Genomic DNA, 14611 nt, shown 5'->3' with positions numbered 1-14611 from the left:
TTTAGTTTATTAAAACCGTGCTATATCTTTTGATTCAAATCTTTATTTCTGACTTTCATAGAGCATGTGAAGGATATCGTGGAATATGTTTTTCTAACTTGCGCATTTTTGTTGGAGGCAGGTCAGGTTTCTCCTTGACTCAACAATTGCCCCCGTTATTAAAAACTCACTCAATCCTCTACCCTCGGTATGTTGAAATCAAGGCTAATTGGTAATTCAAAGCGTGGAATCCTTCAGTCTCTCCCGTTATAACCTAAAGGATTTTAAAACACTAGCTTGCTGTCACTTAACCACAGCTTCTTGATTTAGCTCATCCTTTGCTCCTCAGCAGTTGGCTAGTGTCCTGCATCATAAATCCTCGCCTGGGTTTTTCAATAACCAGAGAAAAGATTCCCAGTCCATTCGCACGAGGAATGTGGATGTACCTAAGCTGAGGCAGAAAATGTAAGTCAGCAGTAAAATGGTCAAGAGCAAAGCTGGAGACCTTGAATAATCATCAGCTGTCAGGTCCAGATGGAATGCATCCAAGAATACTTAAGGAAATGAGGGTAGATGCAGGGCTGTGGTTGGAATTCTTTGCAGCTCATTAAATACACCGGTAGTATGAGTCGACTGGAAAATAACTGATGTTGTTGCTGCTTTTTAAAAAGGTCAGAAGCAGGGCCCTAGAAATTGTAGAGCAATTACGTTGACCTTAATAGTGAGAAAATTATTGTGGTTTATTAGGAAAGAAGTAATTTAAGTGCCATTTAATGAGACTACAGGAAATATCTCCAAGTCAACATGGCTTTGTGAAATCCAGGTTGTGGCTTAACAACTTTATATAACAGAGTCGATCGAGGTTTGATGGTAATCTGGTTGTTTTACATTTTCATTTCCCTCTCTGTTTTGAGCCTTTTTCTTTAACGAGGCCAACACTGGCAAACCCACACTTATTGCCCACTAAAACAAAAGCAAAATCCTGCTCTTCTCTCCGATGGGATTTCCGATGGTTAAAACCTGTTAAATCTCTAACTTCTTCCAGTTTTGGTGAAAGGTCATCGATAGGAAACGTTAACTCTGTTTTTCTCTCTCCACAGATGCTGCCTGACCTGCTGGGTGTTTTTCCAGCATTTTCTCTTTTTATTGCCCACTAGTTGACTTGAGAAGGTGATATTGGGCCTGGTCTATGAACTACTTCAACCCTCTGTGGTGATGGCGTTCAGACAATGATGTCAGATAGGGAAACACAGGATTTTGACCCGGCGATAATGAAGGAACGATGATACATGTCCAAGTCAGGATGGTCAACTTGGAGATGATGATATTCCCTCAACCTTTCTTGATGATAGAGGTCATGGCCTGGAAGGTGCTGCTGAAGTAAACATTCAGCCATCTTGGCCCTGCATGGGAATTCTCACCCTAAACCCTTTCTGCCTTGCTACTTCTCTCCTCAAGGGAGTGAGTCTTGGCTCAGTGGTAACATTCCCACCTCTACGCAGAAAACATAGGAACAGGAGTAGGCCGTTCAGCCCCTTGAGTCTGCTCCATCATTCAATTAGATCATGGCTGATCTCCACCTCAACTCCATTTGCCCGCCTTAGCTCCATATCCCGTGATGCACTTATCCAACAAAAATCTGAATGGGAAGGGAGAGAGGGGAGGAAGACATGCCGCACTCCCCATTGAGGCAGGGTTGATGACGGCCGAGGACTGAGGAGGCATGGGAGCAGGTCTTCAAGCCTCCGCGTCTGGGAAAAAGGATGATACAGAAGCGTCACAAAAACTTGTGTGCTCTGTGGCCGTTTCCAGGGGTTACGGTGTGAGATGACTGCCTTTGGCCAGGAGGTTGCTCAGGATCATTCTGGATCTGGCGGAGGCCTCGAAAAGCCACCCTGCCCGTCATACCCATGGCCATGCGGCAGTCGTGGTCCGAGAGGGACACGCTGCTGACCCTCCAGGTGGCAGCTCTTCCACCGCGCTCTGCGCCAGGGGCACAAGCCGGGCGAGAGCAGGCTTCTCTCTGCACTGGGGCGGCCAGCTGCAGCCCACATCACAGGAGGCAGGTACCGGGAGTCCAGGGGCACTTCAGACACACATCCCTTCAGTAGAGCATCTGGACCTCACCCCTTCCCAACCCCATGATCCTGGCCAGCCAGTTGGACTCAGAACCAGGCTTATCTAGGCAGTGGCAGGTAGCCTGGTGTATCGAAGGAGAAGGGCGCCTGCCAGCCTACAGTCCACCTCTGCCTGCTCCTTCTCACCCTCAGGGGCTCCTTCGGCACCTTTTTTAAAATTGTTTAACACTTTCACAACCGTAAAGCAGTTTTACGACGCACTCAGTTTCTTTAAAAGCAGTCATGCAGACCCGTTCCTTGGAGAAAAATTCTTTATTACTGTTTAACAAATGCATACTTAAAGGTGTTGTCACAGGAAAATCTTTGTGCAGTTGCACCACTTTGCACAGCTTGATATTTTGCTACCTCACCCTGTGTCACTGACCCCATCCCCGTTACCAGCTCCTTGGACAATAATGTAAAGATGTCGCTGCTCGGGTCGCCAACTCTGCTTGGATGTATTCCTGGAGGTTGTATCACGTGACCTCCAAAATCTCCAACCCCCCCCCCCAACCCCGGTCAAACAGCCTTTTCCCTCCAACTTTTACATTTTGATAGTTAATAAATAAAAGTGTTCAAAGACAATGAAGAAAAAAGCACACAATTTATTTTTAATGCCCCTATGATATTTCTCCCGGGGTGTTTGCTCGCAGCAGTGTCCAGGAGATTAAACTTCAATTCCTGGAGACTCCAGGACAATCCTGGAAGGCTGGCAACCTTAGTTGCTGCCCTTATTTAAAGGGTATCTCACAACCTTCCGATATGAAAACAGTTCAATTTTCCGTTGTTTCTTCTTGAATAAATCTTTCTCTGCTGTCATTAGACCACGATGAAAGTTCACTACAGCTGTTTTATCAGCAATTCTTTCACTTTTTTTAACATTAGTTACATTATTTTGCCTGTGGTCCCACGGGGAATCAGTCCCCGATATAATAGCTGCGGACTTCAGACCTCCTCATGTCGCTTGATTCGGTGGGTTTGACGTTGGGGGTGGGGTGGGGGGGCGGGTGGTGATTACGAGGGTTGGGGTTTATCACTGGTTGAACACCTGTTCCACCATCTGCTCTCTGGTGCCCTGGTGGTCATGAGTGTGGATTCCTGGAGTGGGGTTACCACCCCCCCACCCTGGGCTCAGGGACGGGCAGGCTGAGATCTTCCGGTTTCACTGGCCTCTTGTCTGCCAAGTCCCGGACGAGTCCTTCCCGCCGGGCGAATCAGTGCAGTGCGCAGCACACCCTTACGGTCTTTGCCGATTTATTAGGTCTGTACTGTGGGACCCCTCCTCGGACCTGTCCAGGGTTTTCCAGAACCACTACGGTCCTCTCCAGCACCTGCCGGATCGCGGCGTGTGTTTGCGCGGTTGTACCTTTCCCTGTGCTGCTTTGCTAAGTGACGCGGAACGGTGTCGTCAATCAGTCGCCGCTTTGCGGGGAGACCTCGTCCTCCAGGATGCGTCCGCCCTCGTTGTCTGCTGAAGAATCCGTAGATAGTGGAGTGGCAAAAGGGCAAAGGCATCCTGGCAGCTTCCGAGTCGGGCGTCGCAGACAATTTACAAGTGGAACCCCTTCCCGTTGATAAATGCGAACCCTCAGTGCCACGCGGGCCCTGTCGACGGCCCCCCTGCACCCTGGCAAAAGCCCGGGAAGGTTCGGATGGCCCCTGACACTATACTCCTCAGGGGACGTGTCGTACTTGATGAAGTCCGATGCCCTGCGGAAGAGGGCGTCTGCCACCTCTCGAACGCAGGCCCGCACAGCTCCCTGGCTGATGTTGCAGACGTCTGCAGTGGATGACGGGGAAGGAACTGCAGCCGTAGGAAGCGAGGGCCGCGGTAGCCTTCGTTGGGGCTGATAGGGACCTGCCGGGAGGTAGACTGCAGTTTCAGGTCTTCCTGCAGCATTTCACAGAGGTCGTCACTTGCTTCTCTGGTGAAGAGCAGCCTGCACACGCACAGTTCCTCCGACAGCTGCTATGACATTCGGTCGCTGTGCTCTCTCGGGGTGGGGGGTTGCGGTAGCGAGTTGGGTGCCGTCTCCTGCTCTGGTGCCCTGCCTCCTGTCTCTTCTCTTCCTCCTCCCCCATGATAATAATGCAGAATGGGAGAATGCCCAGTGGAAAAGCCATTGCAATCCTTGATCTTCTGAACACGTTGAGAAGGGGTTGCGGGGGGGGGTCCTGAAAGTATTGCCTTCAGACACTCACAGGATGCTGGATGGCAAAACTGAAGGTCTCAGTTACAGAGAAGAGAATCTGAGAGATTGGTTCCAGACTGCAGACAATGAAGCTTCAGCAACTTTAATGGTCGTCCCAGGCTGAGGATCACACGAGAGCCAGAAATCACGATACCAAGGTTCCATTCGCGCCATTATCTTTTAGTCTAAGTGCCTGCGGCCTCCACTTCTTATGGTTTTGACGAGGGTTTTGTTGGAGTGACGCAGAAGTCTCAGGAAGTTACGGTGCAGCGTAAACAGGAACTCACTTACGCCATAATTTCCACGGACTTTTGCGCTGGGAAACAAACCCAACGATGCGCCATTGCAAAGGAGCAAATTTCCAGGAAATTCTGATGCACCGGGCAGGCAGTAATAGATTCCCATCACTGCAGTTGCGTGATACAGTCGTTTACAAGCAGCATATTTAAGAATCTTGTGTGAAATGGTCTCCCACATCAAAAGAGGCAACGACACTCACTGTAGCGGACAATTGGTCGAAGTTTGCGGCCAGTTTCAGCTGAGATCTCCTTGGCCCAGTGAACATGTCCCCCTCCCACACTCGGGTGTTGCTGAGGTGCAGCTCATGACTAGATTCGCCAATTAGGAAGACTCGATGAGCTCCAGGAATACGGACACGGAACCGAACCCAGTTCTCCGAACGGAGTACGCCAGACTTGGGTTCAAAGAGGACACATCCCTTCTTCCACAGGTTGTACATCCGAGGGAACGGAGGCCATTGTGGCTCAGCGAAGCAACGGATAACATAATCGCAAACATGTCCAAAATCCTCCTCATCTGCGGGTCTCACAAATATCCCTAGCTTGTATACCCCCGAAGCAGGGAGACTAACGCCAATGCTCACTTTGTTTTGTGTATGGGTGCATAAGGTATGCCTTTCCAAAGGACAGTCTTCAGTGCTTGCCTCTTCCCTAGTTAACATTGCAATGACTTCCACATCCTTGATGGTCTGAAAAGTAATATTACACTTGCCGTGTTGTGTGTTTATAACAGGTTCGGGGTGGCTGGCTTGGATAAAACCAATTTCTTTTGTCCTTGTCCCAGGGCCACAGTGGTTGCTCAAGTTTGCAGGAAATAGCTCGTTTCGATTAATAGGGTTTGGGCAATAGATCAGACAGTTGCAGATGTTCTGATAAGCACCTTCTTGGCTGTGTTGCTTAACGAACGCAGATAGCCTGTAGTACCCTTTAGCCAGTAACACAATGTTGCAAGTCAACTTTCCTTCCGTTATTTGAGACACAATGCACCTCTTGGTCACATCGCTCCCTGAGTCTCCATGAATCAATTCATAGGTAGCTGATAAAGATCTTGAAGTTTGGAAATGCAATTGTGCACCACCATCAGGTGCATTGACGAAACCTTCCATGCAGCTACAACCACTGATGCCAATGTACTTGGCATTCCAGCGCAGACCCCAGAAAGAGAACGGGTTGCCTGGGAGTCTGTCATGAATATTTGGCTCAGGGCAGTCGATCTGATAAGAACAGACCCAGATATAGCTCTCCTTGGAGTCCAGTGGCTTCGCAAAGATCTTAAGGTCATACTTGCCCTGTGATGGCGGTATGACTCTGAGCTCCATCCCGTTTGGTGTCACTCTCATTATTCCACAAGAGACGTCTACGTTCTTAAAGTGGCTCTCACCGAGCTGAGCTATACGGTAACTAAATTCCACAGTACCAGCACTTCCCAAGGATACTGCAGCTTCACCATTAACTGCGTGAAAGGGAACGAGAGATAAATAATGGGGTAGAGAGGGAGAAGAGATCAGCTCCACATCTCAACGTGGATTCACTTCATCCCTATCTGCTTCTGAAAAATGGAATTGCTGTAATATAGAGCATGTTATTAACTTGTAATAGCAGCAAAATAAATGTCAACAATGAGAACAATCCTTCTATAAGAAGTTACTGCCCACTTACCATTGTGGCTTGTCTTGTGCAAGGTATTAGTTGGAAGGAGGGCAATTTATATTTCATATGTTATTGTTCTTTTGGATCAAATATATAGAACCGTACAAGTTCAGAGCACAGAATGAGGCCATTTGGCCTATCATGTCTGGTTTGGTTCTTTTTATTGAGCAATCCAAGATTAATTCCACTGTCCTGCTCTCTCCCCGGAGCCCTGTATCTTCCTCTGCTCCAAATATTTATCCCACTTTCCCTTAAAAGATGCAATAGTGCCTGCCACAACCACAAAACACTGTATATTTCAACAAACCTCTGCATAAAGAAATTTCTCCTAACTTCTCCCTTCACTCTCCTCGTGATAAATTTAAATTGATGACCCCCCTCATCACTCACCCCCCCAGCTAGAGAACATAATCTTTCCCTCTTGATTCGATCAGAACTCTTCATAATTTTAAAACAACTCTAATAAATCCCCCCTTAGCCTTCTCTGCTGCAGTGAAATAGTCTCAAGTCTCAATCTATCTCATGTCTCTCCTCATAACCTTTTGCTGATGACTCCATGTGTTCAGCTCCATTCACTGATAATGAAGGAGCCCGTACCAGCCTACAGCAGGACCCGAATAACATCCAAACTTGGGCTCACAAGCGGCAGGTAATGACATCTCAAACAAGAGAAATCCCACCCATCACCCCTTGACCTTCAATGACACCACTACCTCTGAGTCCCCCACCATCAACGTCTTGGGGGTCACCATTGACCAGAACCTTAACTGGACTGGGACATTTCAACACTATGGTTGCAAGAACAGGGCAGGGGGATGGGCAATAAATGCAGCCTTGCCAGCATCGCCCACATCCTGAGGACAAATGAAAAAAAAAGACGTTTGTTTCCCATCTCCAGCAAAATCCTGTTGAATCGGCATTGTACAGTCTCTATGGCTTTAATACTCTTTCTATAATGGGGCACCTAATTCTGCACACAGCACTCTAATTGTGGCCTAACCAATATTTTGTATAAATTCATCATTACTTCTTTACTCTTGTACTCTATGCTCCTATTAATAAAACCATAAAAATATGCGATGTAATACAATCATTGTAGGTAGTTTGTGAAAATCAGCGATTGCTTACAAATCTTAAAATATCTCTACAATTGCATCATAATGAATGGTATCAACGAATTCTATAAATCACAACAGCTTTACACGCACGCCCATGCACAAACACACAAAATAGTCAGTCTCCTCTGCTTTTGCCTCTGGGAGTCAAGGTCAAGATAACCTTCAGGTCAAATGGGATTAGAGGGCAGAGAATAATTGGACCTGGGAGCACAGATATAAGATTTTTTTTAATAAGGTGCAAATATAACATAATATAAAATATATACGTGCTCAGTCCCCGTTTTAAAGTCATACGTTCTGTCCTTATTTTCAGATAATATTTTGATTTGATATTATAAACAATTAAATAACAAAACGTACAGCAATTTGGGACGTAGAGAGGTAGTAGTTTGTTGGGGTGTGTAATACAGGCTCACTAGCTGCGAGATGGACGTTGATGGACAGTGCCACTTCTGGTGGGGTGGTCTAATCACGACTGACAAGTTTACATCGGCAGTTTCCATTCTAAAGGGTTAAATTATGAGGACAGGTTGCATAAACAGGGCCTGTATTCCCTTGGGTTTAGAGGGTTGAGGAGAGATCAAATCCTGTCATTGCTCTGTGAATGGCCAGTCTTGCTGTCAATCATAACAAATTTTTGGAAGTTGTAGGCACATATGCATGCTGGGAGCTATAGTGTGCTCCCTCAAAGGTTGAGGGGTGATCTAATTGAGGTGTTTAAAATGATAAAAGGATTGAATGGAGTAGTAACAGAGAAACTATTTCATTTGGTGGGGGAATTCAGAACAAGGGGGCAATCTTACAATTAGAGCTAGGCCATTCAGGAGTGAAATCAAGAAACACTTTTTCACACAAAGAGTAGTGGAAATCTGGAACTCTCTCCCTCAAAAGGCTGTGGATGCTGGGCCAATAGAAATTTTCATGACTGAGACTGATAGATTTCTGTTAGGTAAGGGTAACGAGGGATATGGAGCAAAGGCGGGTAAATGGAGTTGAGGTACAGATCAGCCATGATCTAACGGAATGCCGGAACAGGCTGAATGGCCTATTCCTGTTCCTAATGTTCCTCTCTCTTTCTCTACACACATATATAATATACAAATATAAATTTATATACATATGTATAAATAATTGGCAGAATATTTGTGATTAATTGATGACTAAGCATTTGTCTAACAGGACAGAAGAGATTCAACTCTATTTCAAAGGTTCCCTTAGTGCTTATGTTTAGTGCACAGAAAGTGGAAAAAGGAGTAGTAATGGATTCAAGTCCAGAAAATAGATGGTAACTTCAGAGGACACTATCAGATTAGACCTTTGACAGTTGAGTCAATTCATTTGTCCATCTTTACCTGTCTGGAGTAAGAATATCTTTGGGGAGATGAGTGAAAGACCTAGTCTGTAGAATGCAGAAGTTTTAAAAACCTGTTGTTCAAAGTCTTCCAAAGAGATCACAGAGTCCATCAGCTGCCATTTTGGATCATCTGGCCAATGAGAATCTATAAATTCTTCCGGGTCTGTGAGGAAATAGTAATCATCATATCTGGGCAAAAACAAAAAAAGACTAATAACATTTCAGTTTCATGGCTAACAATAGAGTTTTCTAATTTCAAATGGGGCATGTTCAAATCATGGGAAAAAGGTCACGGTTCCATTTACCCATTGCTATGGAAACACTGGATTCCCATGATGCGCTCTGCTAGTACATCCTGCTGATAGGAACATAGGAACAGGAGTAGGCCACTCAGTCCCTCGAGCCTGCTCCCCCATTCAATTAGATCAAGGCTGATCTGTATCTCAACTCCATTCCCCTGCCTTGGTTCTGTAACCCTGGCCTAACAAAAACATGAGTAATGAAACAGTTGCAATGTTATACATTGGTTTCCTACTTATGAGCCTAGGAGCTGCAGTTGGCGATGAGAATGGCTGATGGGGTAACCCGACCATTAGACATTCCCCTGCTCATTATTTCAATTAACTGATTTATTCAAAACAGGTAGTACAGGAACCAGCAGAAGCGACACTGGTCACTGTCAGTGTGAGATATACTAGCCATAGAATTTCCCAGTAGTCAGTAATGAACTGCAAATTGTTTCTTGGGAAATCTGTAATGCTAACCTCATGATCTGTCTTTCTGTGTAGGAGTTACTGTGCGCCAGTGACCGAGTGCACCTGCGATCTGTGTCCCCGTTAGCATTAGTACAACGGAGATTGTCCCAGAACTAAATACAATATTCCTAAAACAACGAGCAATAGGTACGATTAAAAACAAAACCTGGAGCGATAACGAGGCAGTAATTTAACAATGGGCTTGCAGAAATAAGGAGACGACATTCCTCAAGGAACGTGGACGTGGCCATGGCACCCTGATTGCGCTCTCTGCCGACCACCATCACTGGAGTATATGGGGTCAGTAGGGTGTCACCTGTTTTATACATTGCGCTGGGACACCTGCCAGCTCTGGGATGCCACTCAATGCGTTAATAGGTGCCGGACTTGGAGGGGTTTCGCCCCCCACTCCCTCCCCCCACAAAGCTGTAAGCAGTACCCCTTGACCCTCTTTTGTAAGAGGTCCGCATGGAAATTTAAAAAAAATTCTCACCTTAATTTCTGCTCCCATGGCCTTGACTCCCTGGATGAGCCTGATTACTGCCGGGTTGGTACACAACTTCTGACTGGGTGTACCAGCTTCAAACATTCAGTGAGGAAGTCTTGCTGCAATTGTACTGGGCTTTGGTGAGACCTCACCTGGAGTACTGTGCACAGTTTTGGTCTCTTTATCTAAGGAAGGATATACTTGCCTCAGAAGTTGCACTAACTCCTTGAATTCACCTTGCAGGACCTCATCCCTTTTTGCTGCAATGAAGGTTCACTAGATTGATTCCTGGGATGAGAGGGTTGTCCTATGAGGAGAGGTTGAATAGAATGGGCCTATACTCTGGAGTTTAGAAGAATGAGAGGTGATCTCATTGAAGCATATAAGATTCTGAGGGGCTTGACAGGATAAATGCTGAGAGGTTGTTTCCCCTGGATGGAGAGTCTAGAACTAGGGGGCATTGTCTCAGGATAAGGGGTCGGACATTTAAGACTGAGTTGGGGAGGAATTTCTTCACTCAGAGGGTTGTGAATCTTTGGAATTCTCTACCCCAGAGGGCTGTGGATGCTCAGTCGTTGAGTATATTCAAGGTTGAGATGGATAGAATTTTGGGGTCTAGGGGAATTAAGGGATATGGGGATCGGGCGGGAAAGTGGAGTTGAGATCGAGGATCAGCCATGATCTTATTGAATGGCGGAGCAGGCTCGAGGGGCCGAATGGTCTACTCCTGCTCCTGATTCTTATGTTCTTATGTATTCCCCCACCTTCTATGAGACCCAGGCCCTGGGGACTTCCAGTGCTTATGGCCTCATGCCCTCTGCAATACTAACCTTGTAGGGTGAGGGCACCGGCTCCGCCCCTTACAAGGGCCCGTGGGACCTCCCAGATGTGGTGTATCTGGATCCCGGCAGATTTTCCGACCCTTCTAACGGAGTTATGCTGGTAGGGCGAAGGATTCTTAGCCCCGAACCTTTTAACCTTTTGAGTCATTTGTTTCTAGTGATCTGAACCCCATGATTAGAATACATACTTGGAATCAGCTTAAGCCTCCATTTTTAAAATGCTTATTTGCTGACTACCTCTCTCTACACCACCCCCCCACCCCCGCCCCACCTTCCGCCGCCCCATTCACTTTTGCTGAGACAGGAGGGCTTAATCTCACGGCTGCTAGTTCCCTCCATGTTGGGATGCTCCATTGGAATAGCTACTTTGGATCCGAGATAGACAAATCGGAATATTTTATTAATGGTGAGAGACTGGGAGCTGTGGAAGATCAAAGAGATTTGGGTGTCCATGTACACAAATCATTAACAGCTAGTGAACAGGTACGAAAAGCAATCAAAAAGGCGAATGGAATATTGGCCTTTATCTCAAGGGGGCTGAAATACAGAAGTGAGGAAATGATGCTTCAGTTGTACAGAGCCTTGGGCAGACCCCATCTGGTCTATTTGAGCACCAAACCTCATCAAAGAAATATTGGCTTTGGAAGATAGGAATATAGGAACATAGGAACAGGAGTAGGCCATTCAGCCCCTCGAGCCTGTTCCACCATTAAATTAGATCATGGCTGATCGATATCTCAACTCCATTTACCCGCCTTTGTTCCATAGCCCCTTATAACTTTACCTGACAAAAATCTCTTGATCTCAGCCTTGAAAGGTTCAATTGTCCAATTGGAAGGGGTACTGCGCAGATTCACCTGGATGCTATCAGGACGTAAAGGGCTAAATTATGAAGTTCTGATGAAAGTGACCTGAAACGTTAACTCTGTTTCTTTCTCCACAGATGCTGCCTCACTTGCTGAGCTTTTCCAGCACTTCTTGTTTTTATTTTAAATTATGAAGTCAGGTTGCGTAAACTTTATTCCCTTGAGTTCAGAAGGTTGAGGGGTGATCTAATTGAGGTGTTTAAAATGATAAAGGGATTCGATAGGGTAGATACAGAGAAACTATTTCTTCTGATGAAGGAAATCCAAAACAAGGGGGCGTAAATTAGAGCTAGGCCATTTGGGAGTGAAATCAGGAAGTTATTCTTCACACAAATGGTGATGGAAATCTTGAACTCTGGCCCCGATATTTCCAGGGAGGTGGGGAGAGAGTGGGGGCGATTTTAGTGGCCAGGAAACCCGGAAATATGGGGAACGCAGAGGTCGTGCTGAATTTTTTTTCTTCATTTCCCACCTGACAGCCGGCCAGATTGAGAGGCTGGCTGGTTGTCGGGTGGGAAGACCTGTGGTACAAGGCTGCAACCGGGGACCGGAGAGGAGGGAGTGAGGGAGGTAAAGATTGTTGGAGAGGCGGGGTGCGGGGGAAGATTGTGGGGAAGTCGGCCTGGAGATCGCGGGGGAAGAGGTCATGGGGGGAAGAGATCGCAGGGTGGGGGAAGAGAGCGCGGTGAAGGGGAGAGATCGCGGTGAGGGGGAGATCATGGGGGAGGGATCGCGGGGGGTGATTGTGGGGAACTGATCATGGGGGGAGATCGTGGGGGAAGAGATTGCGGGGGGAAGAATTGCGGTGGGTCGGCCTGGAGATCATGGGGGCTTGGGGAGATCACGGGGCGGTATTGGTTTGTTGGGCGGGGAGGGGATCAGGTTAGCTTGAGGGGCCAGGGGGAGCACTCTGGAAGTAGGCACGTTCATTGCGGGCTAGGGTCGGGTTTCACATTGTTAAGAATTGAACCCACTGCTCTTCTCGCGCCCGTCCTGTGGGTTAAAATTCCCCCCTCTGTCTCCCAAAAGACTGTGAATGCTGGGTTAATTGGAGCTTTCAAGGCTGAGATCAATGGATTTTTATTAGGGAAGGGTATCAGGGGATAGAATCATAGAATCATAGAGAGGTTACAGCACGGAAGGAGACCATCTGGCCCATCAAGTCCACGCCGGCAAGAGCAAGAGCAATCCAGCTAATCCTGCTCTCCCGCCCTATCCCCGTAGCCAGCAATTTTTTCCTTTTAAGTACTTATCCAGTTCCTTTTTGAAGGCCATGATTGAATCTGCCTCCACCACCCCCTCGGGCAGTGCATTCCAGGTCCTAATCACTCACTGTGTAAAAAAGTTTTTCCTCATGTCACCTTTGGTTCTTTTGCCAATCACCTTAAATCTATGTCTTCTGGTTCTTGACCCTTCCGCCAATGGGAACAGTTTCTCTCTATCTACTCTGTCTGGACCCTTCATGATTTTGAATACCTCTATCAAATCTCCTCGCAACCATCTCTGTTCCAAGGAGAACAACCCCAGCTTCTCCAGTCCATCCACATGACTGATATGCGCCACCTTCTCCTGCAAGAAAGCGGGGCGTGTGTCTGGATGATGTGCCTGTTATGGTTGAATAGCTGCCAATGTGTGTGGCCCGTGAGTTGTGGGTGGGCGGCTTGCAACTGTGGTAATGTGTAAAGGTGAGAGGAAGCATCTGGTTGGAAGAGTTGAATACTGATGGAAAGAGTTTGTTGGTATGTGGGTGATGGGGAGTGTAGTGTGTGGAGCAGTGGATGCGGCTAGTGGTGTAGTTGGTAGGAGATGCCATTTGACAGTTGACCTCACTCATCTTGACCACTCATGTCAAAGTTGAACTTCTTCCTGAACCGCATCCATGTTCGTGATGCTGTGCGCCTGGCACTGACTTCATCCCCGCTGCCTCCCACTGCCTTTTAGATATTTGTCTGGACGGGCTCTTCCCCCCGCTTTTGTGGATGCAGGAAGTCCCTCTTTCTGTCCACCTCTTACACCGAGGTGTCTAGTGCATTAACAGAGAACCTTGGTGCATGCACTCTCGCAGGCCTGGTACCAACTCAGATCGGCAGATTGGTGAGGTCTGGCATGCAGATCGGAGGATGTGGGATTTAGTGGTGCGCAACCTTTATTCAATGTTTTAACATAACTCATCAGTGTGTAAACAAAGGGATGGGACCTGCATCTGTGTTTTACGTGTGCAATGTCTGATCTCCATTCAGACTTCGTGCAGAAAGTAGACTGTTATTTTCAGCAATTAACAGGTACCAGCTACCTTTAAGAGATTTCTAAGAAACATCCTCCCTTTAAGAGATTGGGCTCCACCTGCTGGTGGAATGTGTAAATTGCATTGATTCCACGTGCAAAGCCCGGAATGGGCAACGCTGATCACAGGTTAGTCCTCAGGCCGGCTGAAACTCTTGTCCTGCCTGCGCAGGGGTCATTGGGCACGGGGTAATAGCACATCACTCTACCCATGCTCAAAAACGGCCCTTATCCAATTTATTTACCCCCTTGTATCCAGGAATGTTTAATACCCAATCCTGCCCTTTTTTTGAGCCTGGTCTCCGTTATTGCCACGACATCGTATTCCGACATTGGGATATGGTTCAGTGGCAGGTAAATGGAGATGAGGTGCAGATCAGCCATGATCTAATTGAATGACGAAACAGGCTCAAGGGGCTGAATGTCCGACTCCTGTTCCTAATGTTCCAATGTACAAAGCACCCACTTTAATGGGATTTCAGGCTTCATGAAAAGTCCAAGCAGGAGGGACAGACATTTTACTCTGCTTTACCTCTCCTCTCCCTCTCTCTCTCACTCCCACTCTTCCCCCTTTTCTCCCCCTACTCCCCATTACCAAAGTTAGGCCCAGGTATCCATACTCCTTGCTTTGTTGAGGAAGCCGAGTTATCCTAACTCACATTCATCTCC

General features: G+C 47.0%; 1 protein-coding gene across 1 annotated transcript in view; it reads right to left on the bottom strand.

The window, feature by feature from the left end:
• Positions 1 to 2354: 2354 nt before the first annotated feature.
• Positions 2355 to 14611, bottom strand: part of ky (kyphoscoliosis peptidase) — a 39182-nt gene continuing 26925 nt past the window's right edge. The window contains exons 6-7 of the mRNA XM_067986732.1: positions 8708 to 8898; positions 2355 to 6040 (exon numbers count right to left, since the gene is read on the bottom strand). Of these exons, the coding sequence (XP_067842833.1) occupies positions 4734 to 6040; positions 8708 to 8898 (1498 nt within the window). The 3' untranslated portion in view covers positions 2355 to 4733. The remainder of the gene's footprint in view (positions 6041 to 8707; positions 8899 to 14611) is intronic.

This window comes from Heptranchias perlo, chromosome 1 (assembly GCF_035084215.1).
Source record: "Heptranchias perlo isolate sHepPer1 chromosome 1, sHepPer1.hap1, whole genome shotgun sequence".
Taxonomy (NCBI): domain Eukaryota; kingdom Metazoa; phylum Chordata; class Chondrichthyes; order Hexanchiformes; family Hexanchidae; genus Heptranchias; species Heptranchias perlo.
This window is presented reverse-complemented; position numbering and strand designations above follow the sequence as displayed.